Source organism: Rattus rattus, chromosome 3 (genome assembly GCF_011064425.1).
Source record: "Rattus rattus isolate New Zealand chromosome 3, Rrattus_CSIRO_v1, whole genome shotgun sequence".
NCBI classification, from domain to species: domain Eukaryota; kingdom Metazoa; phylum Chordata; class Mammalia; order Rodentia; family Muridae; genus Rattus; species Rattus rattus.
In genome coordinates this window covers 172276880-172296741 of record NC_046156.1, presented here as the reverse complement: position 1 = coordinate 172296741, position 19862 = coordinate 172276880, and the positions used below count along the sequence as shown (strand labels likewise).

Genomic DNA, 19862 nt, shown 5'->3' with positions numbered 1-19862 from the left:
TCTTACTGTGGACTCTGTTCACGTTTCTAGTATCCACCCCCTGGTCCCAGCAGCGACTCTTCTCTCATAACTCTCTGCTGCCACTCTGTTTACGTTCCCAACATCGCCCCTAATAGTTACAGTATAAACTCCCAAAAACCCAGTGAAATCAAGACTCAACAAACTGCAACCCAACAATCAGATTTATATGTTAAATTCTCAATCTATGATACATCAAGAAAATAAGCTTATAACCAATTGATAAGGATATAAACTGCCCACCAAGATAGGATAAATTTGCCTACAGAAACCCAGCCCAACTACCTTGGCAATTCAAGACCAACTGGATCTGGGTCATCCTTCTCTGTCTCCATCTTGATTCTCCTTCCTTCTCCTTCTCTCCTGCCTTATGAAAACTTCCCGCCTTGTTTTTTTACTGTTCAATCATGGCCTTGACCTAACTTGTGCCAGCCCTCACCTGCATATAGATAGCAACCTATATTTATATTTACACATCTGTGTGCTTGCATACACATGTGTATGTATGTGAAAGTCAGAGGTTGACATCAGGTGTCTTTCTTGATCACTCTCCATCTGATACATTGAGGTACCTCAGTTGATCCCAGAGCTCATTGACAGGCTTGGTCTAGCCACCTTATTCTGGGAGCCTCCATCCCCACCTCTCCCTGCTAGGCTTACAGTGGGCTGCCACACTGCCCCAGCGTTTACCTGAGTGCTACAGGCCCAGACTCTTCACTTTCTACTTGCACAGCAGCAGCCACGTTACTAATTGTCTGCCCAGACAGTCCTCACATTTTTCTTTTATAATAAACAGAATAAAGATATAAATGACCTGGAGATGTAATATGCACATAATTCCTTTTATGTTTGTGCTTTTAGGTTGTTTCAGAGAACTTTGTGCTTTGTGCTGGATGTTGCATATCCGGGATAAATTATCATACACTTGCAGGCAGTATCAGAAAGCAAGAGAAAATACGAAGATAGAAAAGGTATTTATGAGATCAAGAACAGAAAATAAACATTACTTGGAAAATTATTGCTTAGTAGAAGTGTTCACTGTTTGTAGTAAGCTGTTCTTTTGAACTTATCTGGTCTGACCATGTAAACTGAAAAAACAAAACAAAACAATTTTCTTCTTATCCACATAGGACCTTGAGGTGGAGTTTGATTCTTGTGTGGTTGAGCACTGTTTTCATGCACTGGAATGGGCCTGTAGGATGCTACCATTCTCTCGGTTTTTTAATATGGAAGAACTTATTCAGGATATAATTTTGAGCCTTATTGGAGAACTGCCACCAATCAGAAAGGTAATATAATTATTGGTAAAGAACTAATTCTGAATAGGCCCTGATGGATTTCTGTTTTAGTTAGGGATGGTGTTGCCTTTTCCTGTTTGACTGGTTGCACTTTGAATAATTCCCTCGAGGTTCAGAAAGATAGCTACTGTATGATCTCACAGGTAGACCCTAAAGCTCATTGATGCAGAGAACAGAGTGGTAGCTGCCAAGGCCGGGGGTGTGCTGGAAATAGGGAGGTCTTAGAGGTGTGGTAGACATGGCGTCTTCTCACACCCCAGTAAGTAGTCATCCTTCTCTTTCTTCTTAAGCCTCTGATATCCTCTTTGCTTCTTGGGATAATTTTCATAAATCCTCGAGGCTAACAGATCAGTGCCTCTAAGATCCATCTCAATGTAATTTTTTTCCACAGATTTTTTTTAAATGTTCATTGAGAAAAATAAACTATTTTTAAAGGGTGAGGAGGGATGAAGAAGTGTTGACTAAAGGGTCCAAACTTGCATTCATAAGATGAATTAGTTCTAGGTGCTAGTGTGCAGCATGGTGACTATAATTAATGATGTGCTATGGTTTACTGACGTTTGATGAAGGAAGTAGATCTAAAGTGTTCTTACTGTGCATGTGCACACATACAGTTATTACTGCATTTGGTGATTGACATGCTAACTTGGCTGATATACTCAGCATAAATTATATATCAGATCACAGCTTCCTCTACCTTGAATATACATAATTTTGTCAAATATTTAATAAAAATGGAAGAGAGAAAAACGATGCTGATTTCTGGTAGCTTGGTTGAACAACAAAAGGGTTTTAAGTAGACATTTATGTTCTGACTTAAAGTGTTTGGAGAATTAAAAGAAGGAAGAAAAAGACTGGTGTTGCTCATAAAACATTAATTTTTTTTCTAAAGGTAGCAGAAATTTTTGTGAAAGCATTTCCCAATCCTGAGGCCATAAGGGTTCCTTTAAGAGAAAAATACCACTCACTTCAACAGAAACTCAAACATGGTGTTGTGAAAGGTATTTGCTATTTCTTAGATGTTTAATGGACAAATATTGTTGAAGATGTTCTGTTTTTAAAGGATTTATTTTTATTTATGTGTGTGTATGCCATGGGTGTACAAATGTATGTGTGCATGCCATGGGTGTGCAAATGTTTGTGTGCATGCCATGGGTGTGCAAGTGCCTCTGGAGACCCAGTTTCCCTGGAGCTGGAGTTATAGGCAACTGTGAACGGCCTCGATGTGTGTGCTGGGAGCTGAACCCTGTCCTCTGGAGAACAGTAGTTCTGAGACCTGCTGAGCCATCCCTCTAGCTCCAAGATGCTCTTGCTTTGAAAGTATCTGTTGTCTGCCACTCAGGTATCTGAGTTTCTGCCCATCCCTAAAGGTAAAGAATGAGAAAGTGGATGTGTGACCCCATTGCACAACTAATTAGTTGGTTTGGAACTAGATGGAGCCGACTTCAGCTCTGTCAGTAACTGTGTCTTAGGCAAGTTCCTCAATATCGTTAGGCCTCATTTCCTTAATTATAATGGTAATTCTGTTACCTGGCTAATATGTATTGAGAGAGATTACACATGGCAAGAGATTTATATAAATGAGCATGCCCTGTGGGAGGATCACTTGCACTCATGTCTTCAAAACCATTCTGGTCCACACAGAAGACTTTCCCCTCAGAATGAAGTGAAGTAGACCATGTGGTCTGTGTACTTCATGTATTTATTGAAAACTTTTATTTTTCTTCTTTGCCTAAAGTTACTTATGTTTTTGATTTTATCCTGTACATTGAACATGACCTTGTAGATTTTCTGTTGTGGCAAAATGTGTAGAACGCGAAGCCAGCCATGCAACCTCCCCGTCTTCTCTCCTTCCTTCCTTGTGACGATGCAGAGCAGACCTGGGCCTCTCTGCGTCTTGCTTGTGCTTCAGCACCAAACCACACCAGCCACGGAGAACCTTAGACTGCCTTTTCCGTTTCCTTAACTGAAGTACTACAGGCTTCGTGTGCAACTTGCACTTGCGTAGTTCTTGATACTTTTTTCTATCTTGGAAAATATTCTCTTTCTATATTAATAATGCTTAAATTTTTAATAGAAAATCTTGGGAAAACGTTATTTCTCATTACTTATTGTAAAAAAAGCCTTAATTTTTGCTAAAAATATTCTCTATTTTCCCATTTAGTGAGTATAGAAAATAATATTTGTCATTGTTTATTCATAATTTTATGTCTTTTTAAGGAAAATGAGGCATTTTTATTTGCTCATTTTGTGCATTGAGGTACTTTTCAGTGACATGATTGGCCTTGAGATTCTTTACTGTACAGTTGGAACCAGCCATTTTATGAGTCTCTTCTTAACCAGTTTTGCGGAGACTTATCTACTCTAAGGCATTGACAACTTCATGAGTTAGGCTATCAGGGCGAAGGAGTTCTTCAGAACCTGTTTTAAAAAGTCATATTAGCATCTACTGTTTATATCAGAAATACCTTCTTCATCTGTGGTGGGGTTTGGTTGGTTGGTTGGTAAGTTTCCAGATGGGTCTTCTGATTCACCTGTCCCAGCGTCCTGAGTTGGTATGAGATGTGCAGGTGTACATTTCCTTGCCTGGCTTACCCAAGAATTATTTCCCCTATGATAGAAGGGGAGCGAGGGACTCTGGGTCCTTTTTAAATTATTATCTTATCTATTATTAGTGATGATGATGAAGAAGAAGAATGCTCTTATTCAGCTTCTGCAGCTCTGGAAAGGGCCACAGTTTTCCAACAAATATCAAAGAAGACACAATCTGCAATAATGTGGGAATAGCCTTAGCAGTTATCTTGGTTCCATGTCTCCAGTCATAATTGGATTCCTTTCTTCCTCCTTTTCTTCCTTTCTTTCAGCCTTTTGGCCAGGGATGTTCTGGAACTTAGTATGTAGACAAGGCTGGCCAGACCCTGTTCTGATCCTCCTGATTGTGCCCAAGTGCTGACATTGCAGTCACGCACTACTCCAATGTCTGCCTTAAATCTTGAGTTGAAACATTTCTATAAACCATGAGAACTTCAGTTTTTTTTCCCCCTAGGTCCCCAGACTGAGGAACTGATGTCTGTGGTCATGCGGTCTGCCCATAAAGTGAGGGCGAAAGCCCTAAAACGTGTGCAGAGGAACATAGGCGCTTTTGAGATGAATATATGGGAGCCGGATGAAGAAGAAAAACCAGCTGCTGCTCCTGCCACTGCTGACACGTTTTCCCTGGGAACCAGTTTGAGCAGAAGTACACTCACCTTAGAACTGGGCAGTTCTCTGCTACACAGTGATGCGGATACCTTCTCTGAAACCTTGTCTTTTGAAGAGAAAACTTGGATACACTTGTATCAAAGGTACAACTGGGAGGTTGTAATACAAGTAGCTACTTCCTCTGGAAGAGAGTGCAAATGATGAGTTTATTTCCAATCCCAGAATGCTCAACAGTATAAAGAATAAATAAGTGCCAACCTCTGTAACTCACAGTGGCGTTGCAAGTTTATATATTTGAAATTCATTGTAAATATTCCTGAGATTATGGAATGGTTTTGACATCTGAGATGACAGATGAGAGGACACAATTCAGTGGGTGACCTGAGGTCTTTTTTTAAATAATCTTCAGATTTATTTAGGGTGGGCGAGGGGGTGGGGTGGGGCATTTGTTTTCATTGTGAGACAAGGTCTTATTATGTAGCCCTAGCAGGCTAGAAACTCAGAGATCTGCCTGCCTCTGCATCCTAAACGCTGGCTGGAATTAAAGGTTTGTGCCACCATGCCCAGCTTAATATTTGTATTGAAACGCAAATTTAACATACTTAATTTAAAACCTAAAATATGGAATTCGGCTGTAAAGTCCAGTAAAAAAGTAAAAGTTGAAAATTTCATGCTTGATTTTTATTTTATTTTATTTTATTTTTTTAATGAGAGGTCAAAGTCAACATACTAAATACACTGCATAGACTTCCTCAGGTCACTGGGAGGAAGGGTTATGGGATTATTTGGAACATGGCAGATGTTTGTGTTGTTTCTAGTGTTGGAGCCCTTGTACATTACAAATAATTGTTACACCACTAAGCTTCCATATTTGGGCTTTATCCCCAAGACATCTCATTACATATATACAAATATCAGCCTTCCACCTCAACCAGTAAGAGAGAAAACCCACCCACACTCAGAATGCTTCAGGTTCTAAGAATTCCAGACAATAGATACACCACTGTAGTTTGAAGTGATTGGATCGCGATGTTATGTTTCAGGCCCAAAGGAAGGAACTTGATGCTCAGCTTTAGAACGCTTCATAAATTCCTGGCTGATTCTTCCCTCTTGTATAAACCTGTGATTTGAGATCTTGAGTTTTGTTGATTTGATTAAAATTATAGTAACTGGAATGTAATATGTTCTCTTTGATTTTTTTTTTTTTTTTAAAAAGAGCTGGGGACCGAACCCAGGGCCTTGCGCTTGCTAGGCAAGCACCCTACCACTGAGCTAAATCCCCAACCCCCATTCTCTTTGATTTAAAAACTATATAATCAATAATAATTTTCATCTTAAGTTAAATTATCATATCTACTCCAAATGTACTTCAACAATACCTAGTAGCATTTTAATAGTGTGCTCGTTGAGCAACTGTGCTTAAACACGAGACCTACTTTGCCGGACGCTTTTCGTTTATCTAGGTAAGCAGGCATGTGCTGACCTGGGCCCAGGGACCTCACAACTTTTCTCTTACTGAGAGACCTGAGAGGCAGTGTTCTACCCTAGCACTGGGTTGAAAAGAGGCACTTGAAAGCAATTGTGGCTCACAACTAATGTGCCTGCCAACAGGTTTCACACAGCGATTTGCTTTCATTGTCATAATTTAAAAAGACTCAAGCATCTGTGCAGTGGAACTCCAGGAATTGTGCTTCTTGTTTACAGTGTCACTGGGTTGAAGGAAGCAGTGGGAAAAGAACCATGGAACACTGGATGCATATTGGTGGCACATGACTCTTTGTTGACTTTAATTTTCTGAATGTTTGTTAGAGGGTTATTTTTCGCCTTTAGAATGGACATTCATGTGTTTTATTTTTATTTGTGTGTGTGTGTGTGTGTGTGTATGTGTGTTATGTGGGGGATGTGCACGTCATGGCATTGCTGTGGAGGTCAGAGGACAGTTTGAGAGTTGGTTTTCTTCTTCCACTGTGTGGATTCCAGGGAACAAACTCAGGTCGTGAGACTTGGCTGCAAGTGCTTTTACCTGTTGAGTCATCTTGGCAGTGCCCTTATTCTTTTTCCGTGGTAAACCTTATGCGAACACATTTTAATTATGCCAGTTTCCCTTTGCATATTGTACTTTAAAGATATTTATTTTTACTTTATGTGTATGTTTGTGTACCAAGTACATGCTTGACTCCTCTGAAGCATTTGATTCCCTGAAACTTAAATTATAAATAGTTTTGAGCTGCCTGACATGAGTTTTAGGAGCCAAACTTAGGTCCTCTGGAAGAGCAGCTGGTGCTCTCAACTGCTAAGCTAATTCTCCAACCCCTGTTCATTCAACCTTGTAGAACAGTCTGCTTATTAGAGATCATGGAGTTCATCATGCTTCACTGAGAAGATAGGCAATTGAAACACAAAAAAAGATACATGACTTGATCAATATAGAAAATACTTTTAAAATCCATTATGAGATCAATATTAATAATTAAACAATGGTTAAGTTAATTTTGTTTTTTTTTATACCATAGGCATGCCCCAAGTCATATGGATTTAGCATTGGTTGGTAAGCCCAGTGATAAAAAGAAAATAAGTAATCAGAAAGAGAACCCCCAAAGGAAAGAAGACCATGAAACTTCAGGGAAAGAAGCACTTCCTGTAATCGGTGTTTGGGAATTTGAGCGTGATGATGATGAATATATGAACTTCCTTGAGCTCTTCTTGAGCTATGTTCTTGAAAGAGACCTTTGTTCCCGTGATCCTGGCATTCCATTTTTGACAAGCTTTTCTGAGCATCTTAGAGAACACGAACTTAATTCTCTACTTTTTGATGTACATACAACATTAAAACGACGCCAGAGCAAAGCCAGCAGTGACAGTGTGTATAGAGCTGGTTCCTGCTTTGCTGTCACTCCTGAGTCACAGGAATCTGAAAACCTGTTTTCTCTAAACAGTGCAAGAGCCAGAAACTTAGAAAGCCAGGCCCTTTCAGCTTTAGAAGTAGGTAGCCAGTCAGGGAGCACTGCAGAGAACCCTCTACCTGAAGTCATGAACCATGAAGGAAAGGTGGGATTGTTTGGTTTAAAACAAAAGCCAATTTATAGAGCTCCAGATGACAAACGGGAGAAACCCACAGTGCAGAGGTCATCAGGCCACCCCTTTTGGATTCCCAAGTTCTTTAAAACTGGAAGACACAGTTTCCGAGTGCTTCAGTGCAGTGCTGGCCACCCTCGGGAGGACCTTCCTCTGGTACTTCAGAACTTGTTCGGTGATGCAGGGAGACTAGTAGAGTGGATGATCCGGTGGTCAGATCGGAGACTCCTCTGTGATTCTGAGGTCACTCGGTCGTCCTGTAAATACAGTCCAGTAATTCGTGTGAAGACCTCTACAGCTGCCATTCTTACCTCATTGTGGCTTCTGGAGCAACCCTACTTGGCTGCATATACGGCAACCAATGGCATTATTAAGGTAATTACATAGGCTATCACAACAAGTGAGGAAAGTACCATTCTAGTTTAAATGAGCCGTTGTTGGCCCTGTAAAGAATGTATTACAGTAATAGCAGATTAATGACAGTGTTGATCGTGCCCTGCATCACCCAGTGTATTCTTTTTCTTCTTAGAGAGATTCCTTTCATTCTTTGAGAAGATTACAGTGAAGGTGCTTCAGCGAAGCTCTGAGGATTTTACTTTTTATGTTTCTTTATGTTATTTGTGCACAGTAAAAAGGGAAGAAAACACTTTCTTAACATTATAAATGTCTTCACATTTCTGTTTTTTCTCTTTTAAATTTCAGGCGTTAGTTGATAAAGGGCTACTTTTTTTTTGTTGTTGTTGTTACTGAAGTTTTCGGCAAATGCATTAGGGGATGTTTTTATTTATACTCTTGAGACAAAGGTTGGAAAATTTGACCCAGAAAAATAGCTATGGAGGAGCAATGCTTATCAGTACTTCTTTAGCATGTTGATGGCAAAGACCTTCATTCTAAAACAGTGCTGAAGAAGTGTGTGTGTGTGTGTGTGTGTGTGTGTGTGTGTGTGTACATTTGTTTTTTTAAAATGACTTTTTCTTTTCTTTTAAAAAAATATCCATTTCTGTTATTTTAAGGTATGAAGTTTATGTAAAATGAGGGTACTTGTTTTCTTGAAATGTGTATTTCTAGGTAATGCATGTCTGAATTAGTACTTGTATTGTTTTACATAATTTTCCTGTATGTGTGTGTGTGTGTGCGTTCACGCGCACGCATGGTGGTTTTTGCCTGTATGTATGTCTGTACACCACACACATGCAATGACCGAGGAAGCCAGAGAAGGTGTTAGATCTTTTGAGCTGGAGTTGTAGATGGTGGTAAGCCATGAAGTGGTTGCTGGGAGTGAAATCAAACCCAGGTGCCCTGGGAGAGCAGCCAGTGCTCTTAAATGGAGTCATCTCTCCAGCCCAGTCACTTGTATTTTTTAGGTGCATGTGTTTTAACTCTATGTAATCATGAAATTTTGTGTCTGGGGGGGGAGGGGGAGGGGGAGGGAAGGAACATGTATATGTTCACTGAGGCCTGAGGTGAAACTCAGATGTCATTTCTCAAGTGCTGTCCAACTAGGTTTTTCAGACTGGGTCTCTCACTGGCCTGGAACTTGTTAGGAAGATTGGCTGGTTGGCCAGCAAACCCAGGGATCCTCTCTACCTGCCCATGACTGGAGTTACAGCTTTGTGCCAATACCCCTGGCTTTGTTGCATGGGTTCTAGGGGGTCTAACCTAGTTCTTTGTGCTTACATGGTAAGGGATTTGAGGACAGAGCTGTCTCTCCAGTTCTCAGATGTCATCATCATGGCAAGCAGAGGGGGATGAGTGCATCTGTTTTTACTGCTGCTGTTTTATGGCCAACAACAAAGTTATTATAGGTTAAATATGTGGAAGAGTAGTTTTTTTCCTTTTCCTTTTTTAAAAATCGCCTGAAGGGGGCTTTCTCTGTGTATCCCTGACTGGCTTGGAACTCACTGCTGACTAGGACTGGCCTTGACCTCGGAGATCCGTCTGCTTCTGCCTTCCAAGTGCTGGATTGAGGATAAGCACTAACACTGGCTGGCTGAAGAATGGTTTCTTTTTGTGCTTTATGTAGGAAGTCAAACTTACTCTTTCCAGGTAGACGAAAGATTTGACCATTACTTCTGAAACAAATAATTGGATGTACAAGTGTGGTAAACAATGAATGTATAAAAGAATCAGTTCTAAGTAGCATATGAATGATGTAAAAGTATGCTTTTAAAAAGTAGTGTAATACTCCATAGAAAATTCTAAAGTGGTCTCTTTAGGTTCTAGAGAATCATTGCACCAAGTCTCAAGTGACAGCTGAGAGAGAGAGCAACGCTGATGGAAATGTTGACTCTCCAGTTCCAGTAGCAGCTCAGACTGGAGCTGAGGAGAGAAGTGACCAGGATGAATGCTGTCAAGGCATCTGGAAGTAAGTGGCTATGTGTATCCTCCTTTTCAGTAGAGTCTGTTGGCTTAGGAAGATTTGAGCTTAGCAGAATGAAAAGAAGGGGCATTTCTTTAAACTACAGGGACAGAATGTAAGCTTCCTCAAGTACCTGGAATTCATTGTGAACTGTGCTTCTTGCACATTGCTCTAGCAGGAACTAATTCCTTCTGAAAGGCCCCTTTGCTATGCAACAACAGTAGGAGCAATATTACTTGAGAATAGTTAGGTTTCCGTCACTCTGTTGATAAACTTGAGTTAGGCAGCTTACAGAGAAAGGGTTTATCTGGCCCACTGTATTAGAGGTTCCACTTTATGACTGGTGGCCATATTGCTTTAAGCCACAGGATATCACAATGGAAGTACATGGTAGGGAAAACCACCCACTTCTTGGTCAGGAAACAAAAAAGAGGAAGGACCAGGACTCATCATCCTATTCAAACGCACTCATTCGGCAACCTGTGAACCTCCACAGGATTCCTACCTCTCAGAGCCTGCTGCCTGCACCTCCCAGCAGTGCTGTTCTGTGAGCTAAGGCTTGGACAGCAGTAGCCTCGGGAAGGACAGTAACCTGTGTATGACAAATCATTGGCAAAAGCATGAAGACTCCTTTAATTTTAGATAAGTTAAATTTACTCCAGTGTTTTGAGTAAATGAAAGCTAGGCCCTTCCATGTATCAGAAATATAAGAAACATTTTTTAAAAGGCTTAGAAAATATGGAAATGAAGTTTGTTTATTGTTGAAAAATGAATTGAATGTTGAGAAATTGTTTGTCTCCAAGAATGGGTTCTAATTTTCATGGTTATGTTTTGTTAGCAGAATGCCAGCTGAAGCAGAAAACCGTGAAGTGAAAGCAACTGACGATGAGATTCTTCCTGTTACTCATAGGACTGAGAAAGAATGTGTAGACGCTGACGAGCGTCATTCAGAAGTAGAGTCATTTACACAGGATGAAATGGATGTGCACATCTCAGACCCTGAAGGTCAGCTCACACAGGACACAGCTTCTATCAGCATTACTAATTTATAATTAATGACATCTAAAGTAACTCTTTTATTCTTAAATATATTTGCCTAGAGCATAGCTTAGAACTAAAAGATTAAAGTGTTATTTTTTGAAATGCAAAGCATATTAACTCACAGCTTGATTTTCAAATAAAACTGAGAATGTGCAAGACATTATTTTTATGTCGGTAGGTTTCTGAGCTGACCCTCTTACCATGCCTGGGTAGTGATTATCAGCCTCTTGATTCCTGTGAACTAGTTGTGGGCCTTTTCCCAACAGTCACACTGGAAACAGCTCCAGGAGCTATTCTTGGACTTACACAAAACTAATGCAAAGCCACTCAGGGCTCTCCGGCATTTACCTGGTGAAGTAGTAGTTTCTAGGTGTTTTTGCAATATATTTGTATGAAGTTAGAAATATTTCTGTCATATAATTCCCTGCAGTATCTCCTAAATCTTAGAGAAGTGGTGAAAAGTTTATTTTTAAAACTCAGCATTCCCTTCATTTCTACTCCATCTAGAAGGATCTGTTGGGAGCCCCAGAGTCCCTGATGCTGTCACCCGCTGGCCAGTGTCCCAGCTCTCAGAGGTAAGCTGATGAGCAACACATGAATATGTGACTGTGACTTGGTGCTTGAGTGACAGCAAAGGTACTTACCCCTGTACCCGATGTTAGGCACAGCTGCTGTCTGCCACAGGTGCACTGACCTGTAGGAGTGCGCTGAGTTCCTTTCTCCTGTGCTTTCAGACACTGAAATGTTCCGTTTCCTAAAGTACTTCATTAATCTGGTCAATAGTGTGAGCATGTCCTTGTTCACGAAGTGGGGTCCAGTTTCAGTTCGGCAGTTTCGATTTATTATTTGTTTTTTCAAAACCAAATTTCTAAGTGGAACATAGATCTTTTCTGTTAGTTTAACATTTATTTTTAAAAAGCATTAGTTTTCCCTCATTTTGTGGTAGTTTTCACAAGTTAATTTCCAAGTGAGTTATAAGACAGTCTACAGGCGACACCTCATCTTTCTGCTTTAGTAGACTCAGCAGCTCATCCTGGTGGGCTAAGGCAGTTCACATGTGGAAGGATCACTCGTCTTGTCACTTGCCTTTCAGACTGGTATTTAATGTAAAATTCAAAATACACAGCAACAGCTGTGTATATGGGTTTCACCTCTTTTCATTGTGGGTGTGGGCACTGTTGACTTTCACAGCATTCCACAGAAGAGGCTCAGTGTTCCAGGAAAGAACCATTGGAGACCAGCGTGGATACAAAATTGACAGAACAGAAAGGGTAAGGAAAAGAAAGTATGACACGTGTCTTTGTCACTTTTCTGTTTCTGTGAAGAAATATCATTACTAAGGCAACTCTTGTAAAACCAGCCATTTAATTAGATGCCTGCTTACAGTTTCAGAGTCCATGATCATTGGACAGCATTGGAACAGTAGCTGAGAACTTTACATCCTGATCCACAGGGGGGAAGAGGGAGAGGGGGAGAGGGGAGGGGAGGAGAGGGAGAGGGGAGGAGAGGCCAGGAGAGGGAGAGGGAGAGGGCCTGCCATAGGCTTTTGAAACCTCAAAGCCCAGTGACAAAGCCAGCGACCAAGGCCACACCTCCACCCAGGCCGGCTCCTAAGATCTCCACTAATTAGAGACCAAACATTCAAACATAGTGTATAGGGACCTTTCTCACTCCAACTACAACATGATTATAACTGGGTTTTTAATCTTAGTGAAGTTTTCAGGCAGTTTTCATAATTTATATATTTTAGGTTGGTATTATTACTTTTATTTATAACGACAGTGAATTGTTTTTGGTTATGTAATCATTAGTAGAAGTAATCATTTCTTTTTTGCCTTTGCCGTTTTGTCACTTGGCCTTACCTAAATGAATTCTTCTGAACCTATAAAGAAGTCAGGGTTTGTTCATCTACTGACTAGGGAAGTTCCTGTCCACACTGTTACACTTTTATTGAATAAATACCAAGCCGTGTGCACCATAATACACATGGCCTTCATTGTTGTATGCTGTGTTCTGTCCATTAGGGCTCAACACAATGGCATAGTTTGCTTCTGGCACATCACTGTTTTGGGGGGAGGAGAAAATTTTAGAACTTTAGAAAATGTAGGGGCTGGTGGATAGTCGAGCCTGTCACATAAGCACAAGGACCTGCGTTTCATCCCTCTGGTCATGTGAAAAGTGGGCATGACAGTGCTCACTTATGATTCTAGTGCTGGGTCAGTACAAGTGGGCAGATCCTTAGGACCTGCTGGCCTGACAACCTAACCTAATTGCTGAGGCCCTGATCCCCAGAACAGAGTGAACACTTCCTGAGGAATGACACCCAGGGTGACTGGCCTCTCTGTCTATGCACATGCTACCACACACCGTCCTACACAAACCACACGTGACAAGGAAGGGGTTTCACCATGTCTGTTGTTTCTCTGTTTTTCTCCTCTTCTCCCCCCCTCCCTCTCTCCTCCTTTCTCCCCTTTCCCCCCTTCAACTTGACATAAGCGATACTTATCTGGGAAGAGGAACTCAGCTGAGAAACGCTTATCTGATTGCTTATAACTAATGTATAGGGCATTTTATTGATTAATGATTGATATGAGAAGAACATATCACCCCCAAGCAGTTGGTCCTGGATTGTCTAAGAAAACAAAGTAAGCAAGCCAGGAGGAGCAAGCCAGTAAGCAGTTTTACTCCATAGTCTCTGCTTCGGTTCCTGCCTCCAGGATCCTACCCTGGCTTCCTTCTGTGATCCTGTGACGTGAAATAAACCATTTTCTTTGCCAAGTTAGTTTGCCTAGTTTTTAATCACAGTGATAGAAACCTAACTAAAACACTTGTAAGAAAGTTAACATCAGACATCTTTTTTCCTCAGATCACGGATTTTTTTTTCTATTTTGAAAAGTTAATACAATATTTTTTTTTGTTGTTTTTGTTTTTGAGACAGAGCTTTACTATGTAGACCTAGCTGGCCTAGAACTTGAGTCGACCAGCCTAGTCTCAAATTCATAATCTGCATGCTTCTGCCTCTCAAGTGCTGGGACTAAAAGTGTGTGTGTGTCAGGACAGCCAGCTGGAACATTTTTCCCTTAGGTGCTATGGATTGTTCCTAGGGCCTTACACATGATGGACAAGCACTTTACAAATGAGCTGTATCTCCTGTCCACTAAAGAATAAACTTAAAGTCCTGTGATGCCATCATAAGTATTAGTATTAAGTGTTTGTATTTGTAAAAAAAAAATCAATCTTCACAGTTTCAAATATAGCAGATTCTTTGCTCTGAGTGAAGTACCATTTACTCTACACAACTGTGGGTCATTGGTGGTCATGTCCTCTAGGTTTAGGTTGTATTTTTGTTGCTAAGCAGTCAGTGCTGCTCAAGTTGTGTATTAAGTCATCGAGTCTTTGCTGTTGTTTGGATCTGGGACTAATTACTATGGAGACCAGTGTAAAGAGATGTGCTTCTGAGTGAGCATTGCAGCATTATGAGGGAGTAGATTGTGGCGGAGTAGAAGTCATGTGTGCACCTAGAAAGTGTGAGGATTGCATGCTCCTAATCACGCATTTCTATTTGTAGTACGAGCGAAGCCTTGCCAAAATCCGAACATAGCATTCCTCACTCACTTTGCATAGATGCAATTTCAGAAACTTCTAGGTAAGAATTTTTATCTGCTGTACAATTTTGAAATCATGTTTTAAAAATAAGAGAATATACCTCTTGTGTCAGCCTGAAATAATTGCTAAATGTTTGTTCTAAACACTAAGAAAATAAGTAAAAGCAATATGATACATTGAAAAAGCAGCATAGGTATAAAGTTTTGACACCTTAAGAAATTATTTACAGATTTTCCTATATCTGTGCTTTCAGGAAATGAATTATGTTAGGACAGTCTTTTCAGAAAAAAAAATCCAGTACTAGATACATTACTGAAATATTGTTCCCATTCATCTTCTGATCCCTAATATAAGAAATGCTTTTAGCTCATTTTAATATTCTTTCCTTCATTTTGCAGTACTGGGTGTTGAAGCTAAAGCCTCAAGCAGGCTAGATAAGCCGTCTACCACTGAGCTACCTTAACCCAGTACTGTCTAAGACCAGAGGAGAGAGGTCAGGCTGCTGTGCTGAAGACTTCATTATCTCTAGGCTTATCCTCTTGGCCTTTGTAGTTTCTTCTACAAGCGTTAGTCAAATGCTTATAAAATTTGCAGAGTTAGAAGGAAAATTCAGTACAGTTTTTTTTTTTTTTTTTTTGATTCTTTTTTTCGGAGCTGGGGACCGAACCCGGGGCCTTGCGCTTCCTAGGTAAGCGCTCTACCACTGAGCTAAATCCCCAGCCCCCAGTACAGTTTTATATAGAAAAAAATTCTCAGACTTGATCTCATTGCTGATGAAAGTGAAGCCCAGTAAAGTTGTGTTAAAATCGTCACATCAGTTGTGATGTCTGTTTTCCTGATTAACTATATAAAGGCAGTTCTGGTGTAAAGCATGCTCCCTGCACAACAAGGGGAAAATGATAGTGCTGAAAGGGAATGAAGGAGTGTCTGCCATTGTGTCTCTTCTGCTCTGAAACAGGACTGTTTATTTGAATACTATACTTGCCTGTTCCCTTATTTAGTTGATGAAATTTATTTGCATAGAAAATATTGGAAGTCTAGGTGGGGTGGTGTATGCTTTTAATCCCAGCACTTGGGATACAGAGGCAAGCAGAGCTCTGTGAGTTTCAGGTTAACCAGGGATACATATAGAGACCTTATGGAAAGAAAGAATAGGGGTAGGAGGAGAAAAAATAAAACACTGGAGACTTAATATATTTAAGGAATCATTTCTTAATAATTGTTTTACCCAAAAAATAAGACCTAAGAACTTGCCTTGGTCTTTAATTTTTGTTTTAAATAAAATATTTTTGTTACCATTTATTATAAATGAAGACTCTGGTTTGTTTGAAAACGAAATGTTCACATTCTGTGCTTTTGTGTTTAATAATTACCAGAAGTAATTTGTGCTGATACCCAGGAATTAAACTTTTTTTATCCTTTTTTTTTGTTGTCTTAACTCTCTTTTCCATCTTTAATCTTAGTGAAAACTATTCTTAAGTCAGTGCCGTTGATAAGGAGGACTGTGCAGGTCTCAGACTCAGATGCCTTCAGGACCAGGGTGGGCAGTCGTGGGGGTAACATCACTGACAGACAAGACAAGGCATTCTGATGATGGGTACTTTGGAGCCCTAAAAAATACGTCATTGAAGCCCTCAAGTCCAAGAAAAAAATAGTGTCTAAATATTTAGACAACCAATTGTTTTGGGTTTTTTTTTGTTGTTGTTGATTAATGTTTTTATTAAATGTTTTTACACAGTGCACAGATCTCTGAACTTAAAGATAAACCATCCACAGTTCCACCCCTCATGTCAAACGGAGCCCAGGTTACTTCACAAACACCTCAGAAGACTCAGGGAAATGACCACAGGGTTCAGTTACCAGATTCTTCTGATTCTGTTAGGCAGATGCTCCAAGATGAAATGTTTAAATTAGTTCAGGTGAGCATGTGGCTATGTAAGTAAATCTCCACCTTATATATAATTTAAAATTAGCCGATTAATAGAAACAGACTAGTCAAAGTGGAATTCCATGCATTTCTCTGTTCTTAAGAGTCATCGGATGTCATTCAACATTCGAGAATGGCTCTAACTGCTTGCTATCTTTGTTTCAGTGTTTTCAAGATCTCTTTTTGTTTTGTTCTAGCTGCAGCAGATCAATTTTCTGAGCCTGATGCAAATAGTAGGACCATCTGTTGCTAATCTCCCAGACACGCAGCGACTTGTTCAGCAGGCTCAGTCTGTGCATTTCGGGGAAAGCCAAGTAGCAAACCCCATAAGGAGTGATTGTGTTGAAGTCAACAGCGGACAGAAACTTCTTGCTAAGCCACAATCCATGGGACAGTGCACCAGGCATCCTGGCAAGAGCAGCCCACCAGGCCATGAAAGAATTAGCCAACCTGATCAAGATAATGGAGAGACACAGGTAATTCACACAGAGATACTAACAGGACTGAAGGAATAACCCAGTGGAGAGACACAGGTAATTCACACAGAGATACTAACAGGACTGAAGGGATAACCCAGTGGCAGTGTTTGTTGAAGGCTTGAGCTCTTTCCTCAGAACCAGTGTTAAAAAGTCAGGCATGGTGTACATCCTTATAATCCCAGTGCTGGGGAGGTAGTGACAGTCAGATCCCTGGGGCTTACTGGCAAGAGCCTAACTTGCTGTGTGAGTACAGGCCAATGAGAGAGCCTGTTTTAAAGCAACAGAAAACAGCAAAAGAACGGTGATGGCACCCGAATGACACCCAAGGTGTGACCTCTACCTGCACATATGTGCTTACATTCTATTCCGGTTTTATTTCTGTTCCTGTTGCACAATACCCTGACAAAAGCAACTTGGGGGAGAAAGGGTTTATTTGGGCCTGCTGTTCCAGGCTGTTGTCTGTTATTAGGTCAGGAACAGAAAACACAGGCAGGCCTTACTTTTGCTCAGCTCCTCCTCCACTTTCACACAGCTCAGGACCCCTGTCTAGGGAATGGTCCCACGAACTATGGGCTGGGTCTTCCCATGTCAGTCAACTTAATTAAGACAGTCTTTCACAGAGATGACCATAGGCCAACTCAGTGTAGACAGCCTGTTAATTAAAACTTCTTTCTGGTGATTCTAAATTATCTCGAGTTGATAATTAAAGCTAATCATACACATGAAGTAGATAGCATTTATATCCTCGGTTAATCTTTGGCTTTTTGTTATTTGAATAAATGTATTTTTTAGTATTTTTTCTAAGATAGTATTTATTCAAATCATACTGAATATTATTTATAAAATAAGGAACTTGTATTCTAAATTTATGTAATATTTTCTTTCAGGATATTGCACATGAGAGTACTCCCTTGGGTCAATCAGATGGCCAGCCTAAGCCGAGATGGCGAACTGGAGCATCTCGAAGCTGCGCTCCTGCTTGCCTTCCCCAGGTTCCTGCTGGAGAGGGTGGCCTCCAGCTCTTGTTCACAGCCACTGCTGTGCAGAAGACGCCTCAGCTGATTCCACCCGCCAGAGCCGCCACTGCTGGGAGTGCTTTCCCTTTGCTTCATTTTCAGCCCAAGCATGAATTCAAGCCCCTGCCCTTACCTGTAGGAAGAATTCCAGGAGCTCCTTCCAGGCCCCAGGCCCAACCAAAAGAGGCTTGGGGCCTGTCTGACTCTTGCCAATCTCCCGTGTCTCAGAGAATGGTGCCTACCATGCCACCATCTCCTTCAGGTTCAAGCCAGTACTATAATGCTCAGGCCATGAAAAAAGCCGAGGCTGTGCTCCCAGGCATCCCCAAGCATGTGAACTTGGATCAGTGCACTGGGCAAGAGTCCGTGACACCGCAGCAGGATTCCTCAGTGTTGATAAAGCCAGGAAATGTATTCGATGTTACACCAAGGCCCCCTGAGACGGCTCTTCAGAATTCTTTTGGACTTCCTTTATTACACCTTCAGTTTAAGCCGCCTTATGTATTCTCCATGCCATCGAGAGCGGCGTTAGGTAGCTTTCCCTCAGTACCTGGCCCAGAAGGAACAAAACATCCTCAACTGTCATTACTTCATCCATGCTTGCCGCCAGAGAATACGGTAATGACTTTGTGTGCTGATCGAAAAGCTGAGTCCTGTGTTTTCCCATGCTGTAAATATTTGCTGTATTTACAGGAACACACATTTGAAAGCTCTAGAAAATGTTTTGACATCTATTTATTTTGGGTGTGAGTACATGTCTTAGGGTTACTACTGCTGTGATTTAAAAAAAAATGACCAAAGGAACTTGGGGAGGAGACGTTTATTTGGCTCATACTTAATCATCGCTATTCATCGAAGTCAGGACTGGAACCCAAGCAGGCAGGAACCTAGAGCAGGAACTGGTGCAGAAGCCATGGAGGGTGCTGCTTACTGGCTTGCTTCCCCTGGCTTGCTCTGCTCAGCCTGCTTTTGTTTTTTTTTTTTTTTTTTTTTTTTTTTTTTTTTTTTTTTCGGAGCTGGGGATCGAACCCAGGGCCTTGCGCTTCCTAGGCAAGCGCTCTACCACTGAGCTAAATCCCCAACCCCTCAGCCTGCTTTCTTATAGAAGCCAGGATTACAAGCTCAGGGGTAGAACCACTCACAGTGCACTGGACCCTCTCATAATCATAATTAAGAAAATTCCCTACAGGCCTGCCTAGAGCCCAGTCTCAGGAAGATATTTTCTTAATTGAGGTTCCTTCCTCTCCGATGACTATATTGTGTCATGCTGACATAAAACTACCCAGCACAGTGTGCACACATGTACGTGCCATGAGCAAGCACACATTTGAATATTAAAGGACAGCTTGTGCGGACTAGTTCCCTGCTACCCTGTGGGTTCTGGGAATCACACTCAAGTCACCAGGCTGGGCGCAAGCACTTTTACCTGCTGAGCTGTTGTCTCAGCCTATTTCTTAAGAGAGTTCTTTGTTCTAGACAACAACATAAAAGTCAGGTTTAAAATAATTTTTTTTTCTTTTTTTCGGAGCTGGGGACTGAACCCAGGGCCTCTACCACTGAGGTAAATTCCCAACCCCTAAAATAATTTTATGTTTTAAATATTTTAGGTATTTTGTATACCTGCCAGAATTTGCATCCTCTTATACCTGTTTTTTCCTCCACAAAGAAGATACAAGTAAAATAAATTTACCATGTACTCTATATGTGCGTGCGTGCGTGTGTGTAGGTGTGTGTGTAGGTGTGTGTGCAAGTGCATATGGTGTGTTTGAAGTGTCTAGCAATAGTAGTCTCCACAGATTTGTTTGAGACAAGAGTTTTAAGTGCATGCCAGCTGTCAGTAGC

General features: G+C 41.0%; 1 protein-coding gene across 1 annotated transcript in view; it reads left to right on the top strand.

Moving 5' to 3' along the window:
* The window catches only part of Cplane1 (ciliogenesis and planar polarity effector 1), a 97205-nt gene that overhangs the window by 37366 nt on the left and 39977 nt on the right, over window positions 1-19862 (top strand). The window contains exons 22-34 of the mRNA XM_032898803.1: window positions 880-989; window positions 1149-1307; window positions 2209-2317; window positions 4363-4660; window positions 7031-7967; window positions 9809-9957; window positions 10790-10956; window positions 11500-11567; window positions 12184-12263; window positions 14561-14638; window positions 16337-16517; window positions 16723-17001; window positions 17892-18638. Of these exons, the coding sequence (XP_032754694.1) occupies window positions 880-989; window positions 1149-1307; window positions 2209-2317; window positions 4363-4660; window positions 7031-7967; window positions 9809-9957; window positions 10790-10956; window positions 11500-11567; window positions 12184-12263; window positions 14561-14638; window positions 16337-16517; window positions 16723-17001; window positions 17892-18638 (3362 nt within the window). The remainder of the gene's footprint in view (window positions 1-879; window positions 990-1148; window positions 1308-2208; window positions 2318-4362; window positions 4661-7030; window positions 7968-9808; window positions 9958-10789; window positions 10957-11499; window positions 11568-12183; window positions 12264-14560; window positions 14639-16336; window positions 16518-16722; window positions 17002-17891; window positions 18639-19862) is intronic.